Below are 20331 nucleotides of genomic sequence, written 5' to 3' on the forward strand. Positions count from 1 at the left end.
AGAGGATGAACCTGTAACTTATTCTGCGGCCGCTCTATGTGCTGTAATGAGCCCTTCATAACTGATCTTCTCCTTCCCACTCTCTGCCTGGGTCTCCTCCTTTGCTGGGCCTGAACGTGCTGCCTAACTCCCATCACCTGTCTAACTCCAGCATCCATGATTGCCGTCTAGAAATCCACACTACCACACCGCACTGATTAAGTCGACTCCCTTGGAAATGGTCACTGATGTGGCTGGCCCTCTGAACGTCTGACCACCCACTTGAGGACCGTTTTAGACACAGGTGTGTCTTCTGTGAACAGCCCCACCCATTTCTGCCATCCTTGTCTTCCCCTGAGCCCATAGTTATGCCATTTACTGAAATACTACTTATTCTCAAAAATACTCTCTCTAAAAAGACTTTCTTCATCTGAGTGGTCTATCCATAGACAGAAATCTTAGAGCTCCTTGCAGCTCCATCATAAGGGCACTAAATTCACATTCTTGTGTTGTAGGTCTTTGAAAGTCTTATTTCTGCTGCTATATATTTGATGGGTTGAAGACAGCCTTAATACCAACTAGGTATTTAGTAAATGTCTACTGAGTGTAAATACAAGTGTGAGTATAAATACTTGCTTTATTCACTTAAAAAATACAACTATTAAATAAAAAGGTTTATAGTTTAGTATGTGGCATTCTGCTTTCTATGGGGAAGTCCTGTCTGCCTGAGAAACCCAGCAGGGAGCAGCAGTCTGTTCAACCCACCAAGCACTTGAGCGCCTCCTGCTGAAAAGGTAGTGTGGTGTAGAAGAGAGGAAGACCTGGATTTGAAGTAAGCCTCATCTGATGTCAGGCAAGTTACTCAACCTGCCTGAGTCTCAACTAATTGGAAGACTGTGGCGGAAAGATTGCCTGAGCCCGGCAGGCCGAGGCTGCGGTGGCCTTGAGCATGCCGCTGCACTGCAGCCTGGGCGACAGAGGGAGACTCCGACTCAAAAAGCAATAATCATAATCCAAGAGAAAGGAGATGGCTAATGTCGTGGAAATTCACCAATTGTTCCCTTGCCAGAATAAGGCACATAAACTGCAACATTCATCTTAACTACAGGTTTTGATTCAAGCCTCTGCTATCCTCAAAAAAAAAAGAATAGATTTCAGCTGAGATGAGAATAATATGGATTTTTGGAAAGGTTTTTGAGTCATCTACATACTACACCAGTGGTCTTCAAACTCTGTTCCTAGAACCAAATAATTGTTTTTAAATAACTATGTAACTTCTTGTATGTCTTTAAGTTGACATCTATAATTTTGCATCATAAACTGGGTTCGGTGGCTCAGCCTTTAATCCCGCACTTTGGGAGGGCGAGGTGAGTGAATTGCCTGAGCCTACGGGTTCAAGACCCGCCTGGGCAACTTGGCAAGACCTCATCTCCACAATAAATCAAAAAATTAGCCGGGCATGGTAGCGTGTGCCTGTAGTTCCAGCTACTTGGAAGGCTGAGGCAGAAGGATCGCGGGAGCCCAGCAGGTCGAGGCTGTGGTGGCCGGGAGTGGCCACTGCACACCGGTCTGGGCGACAGAGTGAGACTCCAACTCAAAAAAAAAAAAAAATTTGCACCATAGATTAAATGTTTGTTTCTTGTTTCTTGCTAATCGCAGTTAGAAAACAGTAAATATTTTGTAAGATGAAATATTGTGAGGATTGCCTGCAATTGGATTATTGCATAGTATGACTTGATACAATAAGTTTTAACTACCTTATCATAAAATACTCTGAATCTTCAAAAAAATTACATAAAATTTTAATCTGTGGGTTTTGAAAAATCAGATGGTCCTACAAAACATTTGAGTACATTTAAAAAAATACATATCACTAACCCCTGTTGCCTCAGTGATTTCAAATCTCCATGCTTTCTAACAATCTGAACTATAGTAACCCCCTTATCTACAAAGGATAATATAAGACCCCCAGTAGTTGTCTGAAACCACAGATAATACTGAACCCTATATAGACTGTTTTTTCTTGTATGTATATATATACCTATGATAAAGATTAACTTATCAATTATCGCACAGTAAGAGACTAACAACAATACCTAATAATAAAATAGAATAATTTTAACAATACACTGTTATGAAAGTTATGTGAATGTGGTCTCCCTTTCAAAATGTCTTATTGTACCCTCCCATGAGTAACTAGAACCATGGAAAATGAAACTATGAATAACGGGGAACTTCTGTATCCTATTTGTACGCATCAGTTTCCCTTTTAAAGAAATATGTATAAGGCAAGGAACAACAGAAAGGTTTCTGAGTTGAAGATACCAGTCTTCTGATTTCTCCTTTTGCTTAGTGCCTCAAAGATTGTTACACCCCAGTAAGATTTGAAATGGCTGAGGAGTGTGACTTTCTTGCCTAAAGGGGGACGGGGATTAAAAGAGTTTTTTCTCAAGTTCATGTATTTTAGGAAAGAGTATTTATGGAACATAAGGATCTGAAAATTGATTGACTAAAAATTATCCAAGTATATGTACCTCTTAGAGTATCTTCAAGGGTATGTAGATCCCAAAGTGAAGACTCTGTGCTAGTCCATGCCAAGCAGCTATTGGACAAGTTTCCCTAACCCACGACACAACTTTTCCCCCTATTCCTCCTCTGTTCCAAGGGGAAAAAAAGTTGAATGGATCTTTCCAAAATATTCACCAAAATTTAACTCATCTAACTTTTTAAAGTTGAACAATGCACTTATGATGACCTAATTTATAAAAAGAAAAGAACTGCTAGAGATATTAAACTTCCAGAAAAGTTTCAAAAATGATTTAAAAAAAAGTTTAGGACAGCAAGCAAGCTAATAATTAAAACTTTATCCCATCAGAAGAAACCACTTTGTACATGGTTCTCTGCCTTCTGCATGTGAGTTTCAAATGGGAATAATGATGATGATAATTCACAGGAGTACAATAAAAACTGAACAAGAACCTCTCTCCCCCCCTACACACACTCATCCATTAATACCAAGAATCATTACAGTAAGAAGTCAAGATTCTTACCTTTTCATAGGTATGCATAAATATTCGGGTTTTGTAGAAGAAAACAATACTAAGTTACCTTTTTGTCTTTAAAGGTTTAGATTCACTTATATTAATGAGCAAAATAAAGTTGATGCATGGTAAAAATACATTTTCCTGAGAAATTTGAAATCTTACCGAAATGGAGAATCTTTTTTCCTTTTTTCTTTGAAAACGCCCATGCTTGGTTTCTTGGAATGAGAGGCTCCAAAATCACAGTCCTCAAACTCCTCCCCGCTGTCTCCAGACTTAAAGACAGTCTGACCCCAACGCCTCCTAGCACCTTTATGACCCAGGGGGCCATTTGATTTCTGTGGTAGGAAATCTGTTGTCACAATCTTTAACCATGCGCTGATGCCTTTCATGCACAAGCTATTATATTAGACATTAAGAGACTCCATCCTCAAGGAGGCTTCTACACATTTAAAAGAATAACATATATACATTTAAAAGCACAAATAGAATAAGTAGAACATACCAAAATTATGATGGGTGTTCAGAGGAGAGATCTTTGGGTTGAAGAGAGATTTGAATATTTAGGATCTGAGTTGACCCTTCATTGGTGAGAAGGATCTGGAAAACAGACTTGGCTGTGTCTCTTTTGGCCAGTTGTTTAACTTCTCAAAGCCTAGTTGTGGGGAGCGGATGAGATGTGGGGAGTGAATGAGCGCTGTCCGAACAACGGGCCTTGAGCAAAGCAAGGCAAGGCCCCACGCGTGGGCAAGGTCTTGCTTGGTTGCTCTGCATCCTAGCCAAAGAGCAAGGGATGCAGCCTCTGCACAGAACGGTGTCTCAGATGCCCACACATCCGAGTGCACATAGTTACAGATAAAGCCTTAACTACAACAAGATAGCCGTGGAACAGCTTGCCGTTTAGGTAGCAACAAGATTCCATGATGGCTCCCTCACAGATCTTGAATCCCTTTCAACGTCCTTTGTGCTTGATTATAGAATCAACATGCTGAGCTAGTTCGGGGCCACTTCTCCTCCATCAGAGGAACGTGTCCCACCTGGCCCCAGCTTTTCTTTATGTCTTTGTGTCTGTGTCTTTTGTAATCTCTCACCACTGTCTCTCGGGACCCTCAAGGCAGCTGCACGGCTGCGGCACCTAGTGTTCTTCTCCTTGAGTAGAGATAGTCTTAAGGAGGAGGACACTAAGGCTGGCCTGGGCCAGTGTCTTTTATTCATCTCTCTCCTAGAATGCAGACATAATACCCCAAAAAAGCAGCAGTTATCCTGTGGCCACAAGCATGAGAGCCACCTGTTAATATAAGACCCCCAGTAGTTGGAACAGGCGACAGTAGCAACCTGGTTCCTTCAGAAGCTGCATGAGTTTTGGGTTGCTCACCACCCAGCCCCTATTGTTTAAGCCACAGTAGTTGCGTTTCTGTCATAAGTCATTAAATGTAACAACCCTAATGGACACAGGGAGGGAAGTGTGAGTCTGATTGTTTCACACTGATGGCACCATTAACAGAAACAAAGAATGAAGAAGTTCTGGCTTGGGCAGATGATGAATTGGCTTGATACAAATTTACAGAGAGTGGTTTTGGGGCATATAAATGAAAAACTCCAATAGGCAACTCAAAATGAGAAAATAGAGTGTGGAAGAAAGGTCAGTAAATACAGCTATATTGGCAGGAAGATGCTGAAAAAATGGATATGCTATTGCTTGCAGCTGATGGTGTCATAGTGACAAATGATGACAAAAAGTAGTATCTGTCAACTTCTGTAATATTTTCTTAGCCAGGGAGAACAATCTCCAGGCTGAAGAGAATTAAAGGATCTGAAGCTCCAGGTGAGCTGAGTTACCTAGAGCTAGAGTGACCTAGAAGGTTACAATCAGCTGAGTTCAAGCCTCCTTTTCACTGAGTTGTATTTTTGGGTGCCGATGCTAAATATAGCTGATCAATGTCAGCGATCTCCATGAATCATGTATGTCTGAGAAGACTGTAAAGGGACAAATACAAATAATTTTCATAACGTTGAAGGTGGATTTTTGCAAATTTCAAATTAGTGGTATGAGGACAAAGATTCTAAAACTTTTTTTTTTTAAATTAGAAGTCTCATTCTGTCACCCAGGCTAGCATCCAGTGGCACACTCATGCCACCGCAGCTTCGACCTGCTGGGCTCAGATGATCCTTCTGGCTCAGCCTTCCAAGTAGCTGGAATCACAGGCACATGGCACTACACCTGGCAAATTTTTTTTTATTTACTGTAGAGACAAGGTCTTGCCAAGTTGCCCCAGCTGGTCTTGAACCCCTGGACTCAGGCAACCCAAAGTGCTGGGATTATAGGTGTGAGCCATGATGCCCAGCCTAAAATCAATTATTAAAGGGAAAATTTGTGGGCACCAAGGAAAAAAGTGGTGGATTACATTTGCCACCATTTTTTATCAAGAGCAAATAATGAATCTGTTAGATGTAGCATATGTGGACTGGAGCAAGTGGGTGACAGAATTTTTCATGAAATAAAGTGATGAAAGGACAGCAAAGGTGAATCAGCATATAATTTGACCAAGGGTACTGACAGATGGGGCAATGTCAGTCTAGAAGAAAGTTCCAGTGGCCTGCCCAAGGGCTCACTGCTATTGGATTCATCAGGAAAACATAGGAGAAAAAAAAAACAACAAAACAGCCAAACAAATCCGCAGCTGGCAATAGACCAGGAAGAATGATTAAACTGAGAAGAAAATAATAACTAGAAATTTGAGACTTAAGAGTGAGGTCTTGTGGCTTTTTGAATACTAGAGATCAAATACAAGTAAAGGTATGGAATATGTGATTTAGCAGAAGTATTTCTAAAAAACAGGTAGATGTGGAAATGTTAGTTGTCAGAATGCTCCATCCCAGCTCCGGAATTTATTAGCGATATAAGGCTTTAGGGGGCTGGGTTATTGGGTACTTTAACTTAGGGCATATATATAGGAGGTCTGCCATACTGCACAGCACATAGTAGTTACCCAATGAATATTAATGTCCTTTCCTTCTCTCTCAGTATGAGTCAACATTTGATTCGCCTCCCCATCCTTACACACACACACACAAAGGAATGTAATCCTTAATTACGTGGGTGAACATATGGTCCTAGAAGGCTGGAGGTGGTTCACCCTGCCCTATACTCCCTACCCACTGCCTGCCTCAAGCTTAGGCAGCCTCATTCTACATGGGAAGCAAGACGGTGAGGGGGTTTAAAAGCACCTTCATATGTGGAGCATAGGAAGGAACCGGAGATGTTTCTCCCAGAGCAAGGAAAAGATAATATAAGGACTTATCTCCAAACACCCTAAAAGGCTGCCTTTCTAGAAGAGTGATTTGCGTTTGTTAAAAGCTACAGAGTGCATGCCTGTAATTCCGGCTACTCGGAAGGCTGAGGTGGAAGAATCGCCGGAGCCCAGCAGGTCGAGGCTGCGGTGGCCGGGAGCGGCCACTGCACTCCAGTCTGGGCGACAGAGTGAGACTCCGACTCAAAAAAAAAAAAAAAAAAAAAGCTACAGAAAACCAGATTTTAGTTCAGTATAAGGAAGATCTTTCTAATGTTCAGAACTGTCCCAAAGACTCCCTAAGACCCTGGAGGTAGTTTAAAAACAGTGTGAACAATTAGTCATTTGACAAATATTTATTGAGAATCTACTATGTGGCAGGCACCATTCCAGGTTCTGGGGCTACATTGATAAACAAAACAGTTAAACATTCATGACATCATGAAGCTTGCAAGCTAGTAGGAAAGGCCAAATAACAAATAGGAAATGTAAGAAACAAGTAACTCATAGTATAGTATGTTAGAACGTGATCAGTGCTAGTGGAGGATGGGAGGCTCACTTACACCAGGATGGCAGGGCAGCTGGGGACTGGAAAAGGAATGAGATACAGTGTCGGTCAGTATCGCTCTGAGTCCCCACATGCCATACATTTGAGAGTATACACTCGAGGGGACAGCTAAAACATGAAGGCACACAGTGAGCTCTGGGAATGGAATAAAAGAAGTGGGAAGAACAAGTTTTATTCTGTGCCTGACACTTGAAAACCCCATTCTGTTCATGTTCATTAGCATTTAAAACAGTGTAAAATTACAGTACTGTTAAAAATCTTTAAGATTTAGGATCAGAGCCGGGCTCGGTGGCTCAGCCTGTAATCCCGCGCCTTTGGGAGGCTGAGGTGAGTGGATTGCCTGAGCCCGCGGGTTCGAGACCCGCCTGGGCAGCGAGACCTCATCTCTACAATAAATCAAAAAATCAGCCGGGCGTGGTAGCCATGCCTGTAATTCCGGCTACTCGGAAGGCTGAGGCGGAAGGATCGCTGGAGCCCAGCAGGTGAGGCTGCGGTGGCCGGGAGCGGCCACTGCACTCCAGTCTGGGCGACTGAGTGAGACTCCAACTCAAAAAAAAAAAAAGATTTAGGATCAGGACTCTGATCCTTTAAAATTCTTTCTTTGAATTCTTCTGCATTAAAAGTAACTGTAAAAAGAAGTCTGTAGAATGCAAACCTTATTACTTTCCTTCTAAAAGTTTTTCCTTTTATAAATCATAGAATTTTAAGTTATCTTATGTCAAGCTCCTACCAGAGGAAGCAGAGGAAGCAGAGGCTTTACACAGAACAATCTCTTATATCTTTCCCAATATTATTAGAAATACCTCAAAACAGAACCCCAATGGTGCTAGTCAAACTATTTAACTTCAAGTGTCATTGCTGGCTACTTACAGTTGGCATGTTTTTGACGATACTTGGAAAGAGTGTTTGTGGCGGTTTCTGCTGACTCTGTTGCTTTGGAGGTTGTTGGGCACTCATGTCCTGTGGTGGCTGGATGGGCTGCAGTGGTTGGTGGCTGGTTTTTGGCTGGGGCTGTCCAACAGGCTGATCAATTATATCTGGCAGAGACTTAGGCTCTAGTTCAACTAAAGATGGCTTCAATTCTAATGGTTGTAATGACTTATTTAAAGATTGTTTTGATTCAAGATGACTTGAGGAAGGACCTAATACCTGACCAACTTGAAAATACGGGTACTTCAATGCCTATAAAACATAGAAATAACAACAAATGAAACTATGATTATCTGATATGGGCTAGGCCTTTATCCTTCGCCTACATGAGCTTCAGATATTTAGAAAGCATCCATTTTCCCCCTATGTGGTGCCCTATGGGTGACTTTAAAAGGATAACCTGTTGGTTCATGCCTGTAATCCCAGCACTTCGGGAGGCCGAAGTAGGAAGATCACTTGAGGCAAGGAGTTTGAGACCATCTTGGGCAACAAAGCAAGTCCCTATCTCTACAGAAAAATTAAAAAATTAGCCGGGTGTCTCAAAAAATAAATAAAATTAAAATAAAATGATAGCCAGAAAAATATGATTTGAGAAATACATCGCATTAAAAAAATTAAAAAGTACAAAGAGGAAAAATATAAAACTCGTTATTTTAACATCTAAACAAAAAAAAAAAAAACCCATTCTATTTATTTAAAGATTTTGTATGAAAACAAAATCTAACTTATAAACATTGGTTAAAGTTGTGATTAATTCAAACGAAAATACTAGATGATAATAATGGTTTAGAGTACACTCAAAGACATTAAGAAGTGAGTTAAGAAAACGTTCCACATTTTATTTAAAATGATTAACCACAGCTATATATAAATTCAGGTTTACTCTCAGGCTGAGTATAATAGACTTACCAGCAGTACAAACATTTTAAGAAAGAAAACTATACACACATATGTGTTAAATGCTATTGTATCAATATACCAGCAAAGGGAAGACATTTATGGGAAGAAAATATTAAAATGCTAATAAAATGATCACTGAGTTTTATCTAGAACAGTCATCCAATTTCTTGCATAGGGGAAAGGACCTCCTGATGTCTGGGTGGCATAGTCTAGAGCAGTGCTTCTCAACTTGGGAGATATTTGGCAATGTCTGGAGACCTTTCACATTATAACAACAGGGCTTGGGAGATGCTACTGACATCTAGAGTCTAAAGGGCCAGGAGTGTTGCTAAATATCCCATAATACACAGGACAGTCCTCTACAACCAAGAGTCCAAAATGGTCCAAAATGTCAATAGGGCTGAAAGTGAGAAAATATTCTAGAGAATGTCCGAAGCCTATACAGCTCAGATGAGGAACAAAATCCCCTTAACAGTATCACATACCTGGATGAAGGAGGAAACTTCCCAGCCCTGCTGCCTCTTGGCTGTTCTTTTTTCATGGGGGTGGACTCCTTGTAATAGCCAAGCCCCATTCCCCTGTACCTCCTGCCCTTCCCCAGCCCACCTATATGGGAACACAGCCCTGACCAACAATTAACTCCTTCTCAGATGTGTAAGGGCATCGACCGCCGTATCACCCTGAATGCGCCTGATCTCATCAGATGTGTAAGGGCAGTTTTTGAGGAACAGAAGGCAGCTCTGTACTTTAGATGGTCTCTAAACCCTACAAGTTAGCCAACCTTTCACCCTACCTAGGTCTCCCTGCTTCAACTAAAAAGCAGGGCTGTGAAACAGTGCACAAGAAAGAGTTAGTCAAGGGCTAGGGGAAGGGCAGGGAGGTATATTCTGGCTGTGGTAAAAGTTTTCCTTTTAAGATGTTTCCTACTGCAACTGATGGCTAGCTATATTAATATTGCTAAGTGGAATGCAACAAATATAGATAATTTAAATACCTCAGTACCTCCCACACAGAAGTACTAAAATTCTGAATTAAGTCACATTAATTAATTAGTATGTCAACACTCCTAAATTAATGGCACATATATCAGAGCTGAAAACTTTGAGAAAGTGCTTTGTAATTTCAAGACTTCATTTGTAACAACTCTTCCCCTTTAAGATATCAGCTACAATTTTTCAAAAATAGGAAAAACTTTTAAATATAATATTTAATTTGTTCCCTATTTATTAAGGGAATAAGTAATCATTGTGGAAAATAAGAAGCGTATAGTGTTCTCAAGAAGAAAATAAAAACTTGACACCCAGATACAATCACTGCTAACATTTTTGATATTTTTCTTTTCAGTAATTTTTTCTCATCATATAACATGTATTTTTTAAACAAAGTCATATTATATGTATAATAGCATTTGAGTATCAGATTGTTCTTAAATTGCTTAAAAATTTTATATTAAAAAATTCATTATTAATGGTGGCAGTGTATTCCAAATTAAAGACGCACATAAATTAAATTTGGAAACATTTAGATTAATTCTCAAGGGGCAGTTTTCAACTGGAATCGAACATCTTTGATTGATTGATTGAGTTGGAGTCTCACTCTGTCGCCCAGGCTGGAGTGCAGTGGCATGCTCACAGCTACGGTAGCCTTGACCTGCTGGACTCAGGCGATCCTTCCCCCTCGGCCTTCCAAGTAGCTGGGCCCACAAGTGTGCAGCACTATGCCCGGCTAATTTTTTGGCTTGTTGTAGAGATGAGGTCTTGCCAAGTTGCCCAAGCTTGTCTCACTCCTGGGCTCAGGCAATCCTCTCGCCTCTGCCTCCCAAAGTGCTAGGATGACAGGCATGAGCCACCATGTTCGATGGAATTGAATATCTTTAAGCAAAAATCTTTATTTAATGTTCTGTTTTGTTTTATTTTAAATAAGCCTCTTTAAATACTACAAAATTGCTTGTTCTTACTAAGAGAGATAGATAAAAATAGTATTTCATTTATACTTGCATTTTAGGATAGTAAACAAAGATTGGACATTTAAAAAATATTTCTGGCAATGTGCTTTTCTTTTCCTGTTCCATGCCCACTTTTCTCTCTCTCTCTTTTTTTTTTTTTTTTTTTTTGAGTTGGAGTCTCACACTGTCGCCCAGACTGGAGTGCAGTGGCCACTCCTGGCCACAGCAGCCTCGACCTGCTGGGCTCCGGCGATCCTTCCGCCTCAGCCTTCCGAGTAGCCGGAATTACAGGCATGGCTACCACACCCGGCTGATTTTTTGATTTATTGTAGAGATGAGGTCTCACCGCCCAGGCGGGTCTCAAACCCGCGGGCTCAGGCAATCCGCTTACCTCAGCCTCCCAAAGCACAGGATTACAGGCTGAGCCACCGAGTCCGGCTTACTTTTCTCTTTAAAATACATTTGAAAAACTAATATCTTCATTACAAAGACAATGAATGTTAAGAAAAATTAGAAATACAAGCATTTCAGAGCATTCTTATGTTTTTATAGGTGCTTTATATTAAGGATACTAATACTGTCACACGTGTTAAAAATAATTTTAGCTAGCTTAAGATTTTTACATAGAGCAAAACGTTAATTTGTATGTCATCAAATCTTCTGAGTTTTCCTTTTGTGATTTATTCTACTAATTTTATACCCATGTTTTTCTCACCCTGAGATCAAACAAGCATGTGTACTTTCCTTAGTTTCTAATGGTTTGGGTATTTTTTGATACTTTTAAGTTTAATCCTGCGATTTATTTGTAAAGTATGGTGAGTGGCAGGAACCTAAATTAATTTTTTCCCTAAGAAGTAATGAATTGTCCCAGAATCATTCACTGAAGCGTCCCCCCAGGCCATGTTTACCTTATACTGACTTACACATTCTGTAAGTTCTTACACATTTGTCAGTTCTTACACAAGCACTTTCACTGTTACCATCATCACTTTACAGAGTACTTTAACAAGTGATGGGGCAAGTTGTCCACCTCTACGAAGACACTCTCTTATTTTAACATGTCCTGACTATTCTTTCCCATTTGTTCTTCCAGATGACCTTTAGAAAGCACGTTCTCAGTTTTAATTTTAAAAAGCAAAATAAACTTGTGTAACTTTGTCTTAGAATTTATCTTTAAATGATAAGAATACAGTGTAGATTATTATCATTTTTAAAACGAAGCCTTTTCCAGATAAAAACGTGGCATTTTAAAGGCCGTGAGACTTGTAGCTAGCTATAACTGGTGTAGTCACAAAGGAAAAAGTGTGGGTGACACAATGCTGCCCTCTGGTGGGAGCCAGAGATTGAACCGTATTCCTCCAGTCCTAGGAAGGGATGATACTGCTGAATAACCCAGACTTCCACTCCAAACCCTGAAGACAGTGAGACAGGAGATAGCTAGAGAAAGTCTAGACAAACAGCCGGGTAGGTTCTCTGGTAACAATGTAGCAAAATCCGGCAGGCCTCTCAGGCTCAGCGTTGCTAAAGCAGCTCCCTGCGAGTCTCTCAAGCTAGAGCTTAAACACACTGCTGGGATCAAAAACCAACCAATCAGCTCACCATTAGGCCCCTACCTCCTGCTGACTGGTCCTTAATACTGACCAATCAGAACAGCTAAATGCGGACCAATCAGCTCACAGAGTTGGCTTGGTCTTAAGGCTATATAAGCACCAGGTGTCAGCTCCAAATCTGCAACCCCTTTGGGTCCACTCCCATTGTGGGAGCTTTTCTGTCCTCTCAATAAATCCTGCTTTCTCACTTCCCAGCTGTCTGTGTCCCTCATTCTTCCTAGGCATGCGATAAAAACCTCAGATCTGGAGAGTTGTGACCTGAAGAGCTGCAGAAAATCGTAGGAGTCGAACAGGAGAGCTGTTGGAAGAAGGCAAGACTCTGAAGCTGAGACACTCTGAGGGGTAGGCTTGCCAGCCCATCAGAGCCAGCACTCAGGGGGCTAGGCTTGCCAGCCAACGGAATGAGCAACTCTCTCAGGGCTTGGCTTGCCAGTCCATTAGAGCCAACACTTCTGGGGCTAGGCTTACCAGCCCCTTGAGATGGCCCTCTCAGGGGCTTGGCTGGCCCCATTGAGCTGATACTTTTGAAGCCCAGGCTGACCTGAAAAATCCATATCAACAGCATAGGAAAGTCTACTATGCTGACTGATTCAAGAGAAGCCTTTTTGCTACCCATGACAAGTTCCTTTATAACTAGTCTATCATATGTCTGGATTTTTATCTTACAAATTGATTCCTTCCATCCTCCGTCTCATAGGGTTCTTCATCTGAACCACAAACCACAGAAGATCGTTGGAGTGGCTATTTTTGCAATTCTCCATGAATCTTAGATCCCTAGAAATCAATTCATTATATACACTGAACATCTTAGGGCTTTGGGTTTAATTCTCTTAGTAAAGCCCTGGTCGAGAATAGACTTTTCTTTGTAAATGAAAATAACGCTGATATTGTAAAACCTTAAAATTTTAAGAAGGATACTATAACAGGGAGATCTGTTTTACCTGGCTTGCTGTTGGTCGTTTCTTCGGATCCCAACTCAACATTTCAGTCATAAGCTGAATAGCTTCATTACTGGCATTGGGAATAAGAGTTTTTAAATTTATAGGAACACACTGGGGAAAGCGGAAGTTCATAGAGGATGCAAGCTGGTATCCTTCTGGCCAGTCACTCTGTTTAAGGAATATGTAAGTGTGGGGGCAGGGGAGAGCAAAAAGAAAGTTGTTTTTAATAATCTATTTAAAAACAGGGTAATATAAAAATCATTAATATGCAAACATTTTAATAGTGATTCATATCAAACTGTAGTCTGGATCTTGATAATGATGATGATTATGATGATGATGATGATACCTGGGTGACTTTGACCAAATAAGGCCAAGTGCTTTACAAAGAGGTTGGTTACTACAAAGATCCTCATTGTGTGTTATATATCATTTCCAATGTTAAAAATTGCTCATAGCTGGGAGATGACAATTATGTTAAAGCTTTAATAGCTACACTTATTTTTCTAATGTTAACTACAAGGCAGGTACTAATTAGGATGTAATTATACACACACTTATTAAGCATATCTCAGATAGTAAGGTCTAGCTGAAATATAATCTGGTTAAAAAGTACTCAGTTCAGAAAGTCAAATACCCACAACAGAGGTGCATGAAAGGAAACATGAAAGGGTTAAGAAAAAATAAGATCTGGGGATGAATTAGCTGATGACAATGGACAGTCACAAAGCAAGTAGAAAAGAGTTTTAGCAAGGCTGTCTATGTGGTTGTCAGCTGGTCATCAACCCAAAGTTATACTCTAAACACAGAATTTTCTTAAGTTCTTAAGGAAGGGCAAACACCCTTTCTCTTTAGCAGGTGGAATTCTGGCTTCTTGCAAACCTTATCCCACCCTAACACAAAAATATAAAGATTATAAGAAAATTAACTATTAAAGTATGAGTCTATTTGAAAATGAAAATAGCAGGCATTTAGGCAAAAGTTATAAATAATTAAAAGCAAAGTAGCAAGCAAGAAATAATCAAAAGTTATAACAACTTAGGGACAAGAGTACTTACTTTTTTGGGAGTCCCTAAAACTTGGCAAATTTTAAAGATTTCATCAACCTCACTTGTCCCTGGGAAAAGCGGTCTTAATGTATACAGCTCAGCCATTATACTTCCAACAGCCCACACATCAATGGGAGAGCTATAAACTGAAGATCTTAATAAAACTTCAGGAGCACGATACCTATGAAAATAGAATACACAACAGAGAAAGGCTATCTTGATTGTCATTTCAAAGGTGGCTGGGGAATAACAGTCTACTTTGGTAATGCCTTTCAATCAAGGAACAGGTAGTAAGAGCCTTCTGCGTGTCAGGCATTTGTACAACAAGCTGAAGTCAGTCAAACACATGTTCCCTGACCACAAACAATGGGTGGGGATGGAGATAAATGTAAATGAAATGTCCATGTAGCCTAAAATGGGACTCAACTGAATAAATGTGGAAATAAGGGCTGGCTGATATCAGGGAAAAAGGGAGAAAAATCACACGACAAAGCATGATCCAGCATATAATCACATGGAGGATAGAAAACAAAAGATTAACAAATATTATCCCTGAGTAGTTTTTTTTTTCTTCTTCTTATCATTTTGAAAGTGCTGATACCCTCCATGGACTCCTCTCTGTTGACAGCAATATTTTTAATTGAGGAAAATACTCAGGTATCTTCCACAATTAAGAGCAAAGGTACCTGGTGAATCCAACACAAAGTCTGTTAAACGGAAGATACTGCCAATGCTTGACTCTTTTTTATATTGAAATGTGTAAACATGTCAGTCTAAGTGTTTTGTAAGTACTGTCTTTTTGCTTTCACTCAGAGTATAGCAGGCTCTCGAGTGTCATTTTGTTCAAGGTGGTTGTGTTATGACGTTGATAAGGAAAAAAGTCGATGCCCAGTCAGGGTCACAGTGTGTAGGGGGTTGGCACATTTTTCCCATGTCTGCTTGAGTTTCCTCTGGTACGTCAATTTCCTCCCACATCCCAAAGATGTGCGTGTCAGGTGAACGACTTTGTCTACATGGTCCCATTGTGGGTGGGTGTGAGTGCCCTGCAAGGGGAGGGTGTGCTGTCCAGGGCTGAATCCTGCCTGGCACCTTGAGCAGCTGGGACAGGCTCCTGCCACCTGCGACCTTGAACTGGAACAAGTGGGTAAAACTTTCTCACTTGTTTTTGTTAATCTTTAAAAAATGGAAGTATGGCTCACATTTATGTCAATGTTTAATATTAGAAGTGTTGTGATCTTTATTTAGAAGTCTGGTGATGATTTTGTGACCAGAAATATGCAGTAGGAACTTAACGCTTGTTTATATCAATTAGCCCATGATAAAACTGGTTTCCTTATACATCGTCTCACTTAAAGGTGCGGTTTCCAAGAACCTGTGGTCACAGTTAAGTGAGGACTCACTATACTTTCTTTGACAAATATGTTTAACAGCTTTGAGACATAATAGACAATTCACTCATTCAAAGTGTACAATTCACTTGTTTTTTGTATATTCCCAGAGTTGTCCATGCAACATCACAATTTTAGAACATTTTCTTTACCCCCAAAAGTTACCCTACATCTCTTATCTCTCTCTCAGTATCCCCATGTCCTTAGCCCTAGGCAACTACTCATCTGCTTTGTTGCTACAGATTTGCCTATTCTGGACATTTCATATACACAGAATCTCAGGCTGTCAGGCCCTTGTGACAGGATCCTTTCACTCAGCATAATTTTGAGGCATGAATCAGTACTTCATATTTTTCTTGCTGAATAATACTCCATTATGTGGATATATCATATTTGTCCATTCATCAGAGACAAACATTTGGGTTGTTTCTACGTTTTGACTATGATGAATAATGCTTCAATCAATATTCATTATAAGCTTTTATGTAGACTTGTGTTTTCATTTCTCTTAGTTATATAACTAGGCACAGAATTGCTGGATCACATGGTAACTCTATGTTTAACCATTGAGAAACTGCCAGAATGTGTTCCAAAACAGTGGTACCACCTTATGTTCCCATCAGCAGTATAATAAGGTTGTGATTTCCCCATATTCTCACCAACACTTGTCATTATCTGTTTTGACAAATATTTTGATAAAATAAAATTATTTTGCATGTTTTGCCGAATTTAGATGCTTCTCAGTTTTATTTCACTGCAGTATAGAATCTAAATTTACCCAGTTAAAAATAAAATTGCCTTCAAAAGAATTATCCTGCCAGAGGAGGTTTTCTCAGTTTAATTGTACATAAAAAACTAGTATACTATTTGAACTCTTATCATTTAATTTGTTCAGTTCCTCTCCCTAGCTTTTGTAGGGATAAATAGCATTGTCTTCTGTTTGCAAACTTTGTCTTTTTTCTTATTTTGTTTATTTATATTTGCTTATATATAAATATATAATTCTTCTTCTTTCCCATTTTTATGTGTATAGTTCAGTGGTAATAAGTATATTTATATTTCTTTTCCCCCTTCATCTTCCCTTCCCCCCTTCAAACTTCATATTCTTTTCTTTTTTTCTTTTTCCCTCCCTTCCTTCCTCTCTCCCTCCCTCCCTTCCTTCCTTCTTTCAAGTCGGCATCTCACTCTGTCACCCAAGCTGGAGAAGAGAGGCATGATCATGATCATGGCTCACTGCAGCATTGACCTTCTGGGTCCAGGCAATCCCTCTGCCTCAGCCTCCCAATGAGCTGGAATCACAGGCCTATGCCACCACACCTGGTTTTTTTCTTTTTTCTTTTGTAGCGACAAGGTCTCACTATGTTGCCTAGGTTGATCTCAAACTCCCAGGCTCAAGCAATCCTTCAGCCTCAGCCTCCCAAAGTGCTGGGATTATCGGCTTGAGCCACCATGCCCAGCCAAACTTCATTTACAATAATGGCAATTTGCTATAAGCTTCAAAAGTTTCAGGTTTTTTGGTGCTCCGTTTGTTAAAAATTCTGTTTGAAGATTTTCAAGTGATTTATAAGATAATGCAATCAAACTTTAAGGACTTGTTTACAAAGAAGCTAGATGCCACTGTAAATCACTTAAATTGACTTAGAAAGTAAATCTTCAATGTTCAAGCAGGTCTACAATTGACAGACAAAAGGAAGCACATACTGCCATGCTGACATATTTTTTGTAGTTAACTTCAGTGTCATTAACAAAATTTTGTACTTCAGTTACTCTGCCTCTGTGTATGTGCGATTTGTAAGTTCTGACAACAACAGTTTGTATTTTGACTGCTAGAACAGCACAACTTATGTGGATGCAGTTACAAAATATATGTGTATCATAACCAATCCAAGTTCATTTCTGCTTTCTCGATTTCTTCTTAATTTAGTAAGAACACTGTTTTTATGATGCTATGCTCCCCTACAATTTGTATTTATTTGTATTATCACTGCAAAACAATACTTCTACCTCCAATACTGTAACAGAAATTACAGTAGCATTTGAAGTAATGTTTCACCTTTCGCAGAATGAACATCCAAAAGCTTTGATTCTTTGAGTTGCAATGAAAAAGTTATACCTTGTTGAAAATCAGGTAACTGATTTTTCCTTTGAAGTGCCTAAAGACACTCATTTAAAACTAGCATCATTTAGCCGGGCTCAGTGGCTCAGCCTGTAATCCCGCCTTTGGGAGGCTGAGGTGAGTAGATTGCCTGAGCCCGTGGGTTCGAGACCTGCCTGGGCAGCGAGACCTCATCTCTACCGATAAATCAAAAAAAATCAGCCGGGCGTGGTAGTGCATGACTGTAATTCCGGCTACTCGGAAGGCTGAGGCAGAAGGATCGCCAGAGCCCAGCAGGTCAAGGCTGCGGTGGCCGGGAGCGGCCACTGCACTCCAGTCTGGGTGACAGAGTGAGACTCCAACTCAAAAAAACAAAAAACTAGCATCATTTAATTATGAATTTCTTCCTTCATGAAAATAGCCTATACTCTTATGATCAATCATTTTACTTTTCATGCCTGATAAACAAACTGGGAGTCAAAAGCAAGTGAAATTAATTTAGAAGAAGAGTCATTTGATCTCAAAGAGAAGCAATCCCTCTTAGGGTAATGTGCAAATTTATCTTCTGACGTTGCACTTAATAATGGCTGTCTTTGCACTGTCTTCTTAAAGTAGCAACTAACTTTTGAATTAGATGCCAGTGCTGCTTGGGGAGATTTGCGTTTTCTGGTTTACACCAGGTCAGTGACTATAGCCCTTGTGATGGGGGGGGTGAATGCCAACGAATATTTTTTGTACATTCACCAGCAACTTTTCTTGAAGAGAAAAACACTTGTTTTTCACTAAATATGCACTTTTGGTTTTTGGAAGTTCATCGCAAAAAATTTTTTTTAAGAAAGCAATACCAAACGTATTTATTTCTTTGGGCTGCTGGTACTTTGCTTTCCACACATTCCCTGTGCATCTAACCTATAATTTCCTAAATTTCCCATAATCCCACCAACTGGTGTTTCAAAGGCTATGGCAGAAGCCATGGCACAGTGGCTAGGATGTCATATGGCTGGCAAGGCGGGCAGTATTAAATACTCTCTGGCCCATCCTGGCTTATTTTAATGGAACTACTGATAACAAGCATCAGCTTAGACTGTTCTAGGCGACTCAGGACATATACCTCTTCTCTTCCCTGACTGTAACTACACTCACTCCCTTGGTGATCCTTCTCCAGTCTTGTGATTTTTGACACTGAGGACTCCTAAGGTTATGTCTCCAGCCAGCCCTCTCCCCTGCACATCCAGCCATCTGCTTTGCCATCCTCCCTTGGCTGTCTCATGGACATCTCATGCAACCCAGAACGAAATTGTACTTTTGCCATAAGAACTCCCCTGCATTTTTCAGCTCAATTGGCGGTAACTTCATCCTTCCGGCTACTCAGGACAAAAACCTTGGAGTCTCTGATTGGTTTGGATGCAGTCTGTCAACCAAAAAAATTCATGTTGAAATCTGATCTCCTAGGGGGAGGTGCTTGGGTCATGGGGACAGATCCCGCAGGAAAGGCTTGGCGCTGCAGTGAGTGAGTTCTCCTTCAGGTCAGATGAGATCAGTTCCCAGAGGGGGGTCAATATAAGCCGTGGTTCCTCCTCCTGTTTGTTCCCTCTTCACCAGGCCTGCTTCCCCTTTGACCTACTCTACTATGTTTTCAGGCAGCACAAAAGCCTTCACCAGAAGCCAAGTGGATGCCAGTGTCATGCTTCTTGTATAGCCTCAGGTATTCCTTAGAGCAACACAAAACACATTAAGACACCGACTCCATTCTTTTATCCCTCACATCTGGTGCTTTAGGAAACATACGCAGAATTCCAACTTCTCACAACCTCCATGGACAGCAGGTCCAAGTCACTATATCGTTTCCCACCTGGATTATTAGAATAGCTTCCTACCTGGTCTCCCCGCTTCTGCCCTTGATCCCCTGAAATCTGTTGTCAGCACAGTTGCCAGAGTTAGACTTCTGAAACACACATCTTCTTATAATCCTCCAGCGGTTCCCCCAGTTTGCTCAGATTCAAAAGCCACCATCCTTACAGTGACCTACAAGGCCCTATACAATCGGGCTACCACAGACTCTCTCACCTCCTTTTCTGCTACTGTCTTCCTTATTCATCCTGCACTTTGCAGAATTCACTCAGGGCTCACTCTTGTCTCAAGGACTTTATCTTAGCATTTTCTCTGCCTGAAAAGCTGCTCTGGCATCTCTTCCAGGGGCAGTCTCAGTGAAACTCTCCATTTCAAACGGTAACATTCCTCTGCCTCCCCATCTCCCCCCAACTCCCTGCCCCGTTTCCACATTTTATTTCTCTCCATAATAATGGATCGCCATCTGATGCACATATATCCTTGTTTTATTGGAGTATAATATACACACAGGAAAAAGCACATATTGTAGGAGTGCAGCATGATGAATTTTCACAAATAAAACACATCATGGACTCAGTATCCAGATCAAGAAATGCACATTGTCAGCACCTTAGAAGGCCCCTTGTGCACTTGTCGAGGCACTTTGTACAACCCCTGACCCCAGGGAACTGCTTGCTCTCCCGAACTTTTTTTTTTTTTTGAGTCAGAGTCTCACTCTGTCGCCCAGGCTGGAGTGCAGTGGCA

General features: G+C 40.6%; 1 protein-coding gene across 1 annotated transcript in view; it reads right to left on the reverse strand.

Annotated features, from left to right (window-relative positions):
* MAK (male germ cell associated kinase) overlaps positions 1 to 20331 on the reverse strand; it is a 62369-nt gene that overhangs the window by 17571 nt on the left and 24467 nt on the right. The window contains exons 7-10 of the mRNA XM_021713921.1: positions 14263 to 14434; positions 13205 to 13372; positions 7749 to 8060; positions 3186 to 3358 (exon numbers count right to left, since the gene is read on the reverse strand). Coding sequence (XP_021569596.1) covers positions 3186 to 3358; positions 7749 to 8060; positions 13205 to 13372; positions 14263 to 14434 — 825 coding nt within the window. The remainder of the gene's footprint in view (positions 1 to 3185; positions 3359 to 7748; positions 8061 to 13204; positions 13373 to 14262; positions 14435 to 20331) is intronic.

The sequence above is a fragment of the Carlito syrichta genome, unplaced genomic scaffold (assembly GCF_000164805.1).
Source record: "Carlito syrichta isolate Samal-C Ts95f unplaced genomic scaffold, Tarsius_syrichta-2.0.1 Scaffold304855, whole genome shotgun sequence".
Lineage (NCBI taxonomy): Eukaryota > Metazoa > Chordata > Mammalia > Primates > Tarsiidae > Carlito > Carlito syrichta.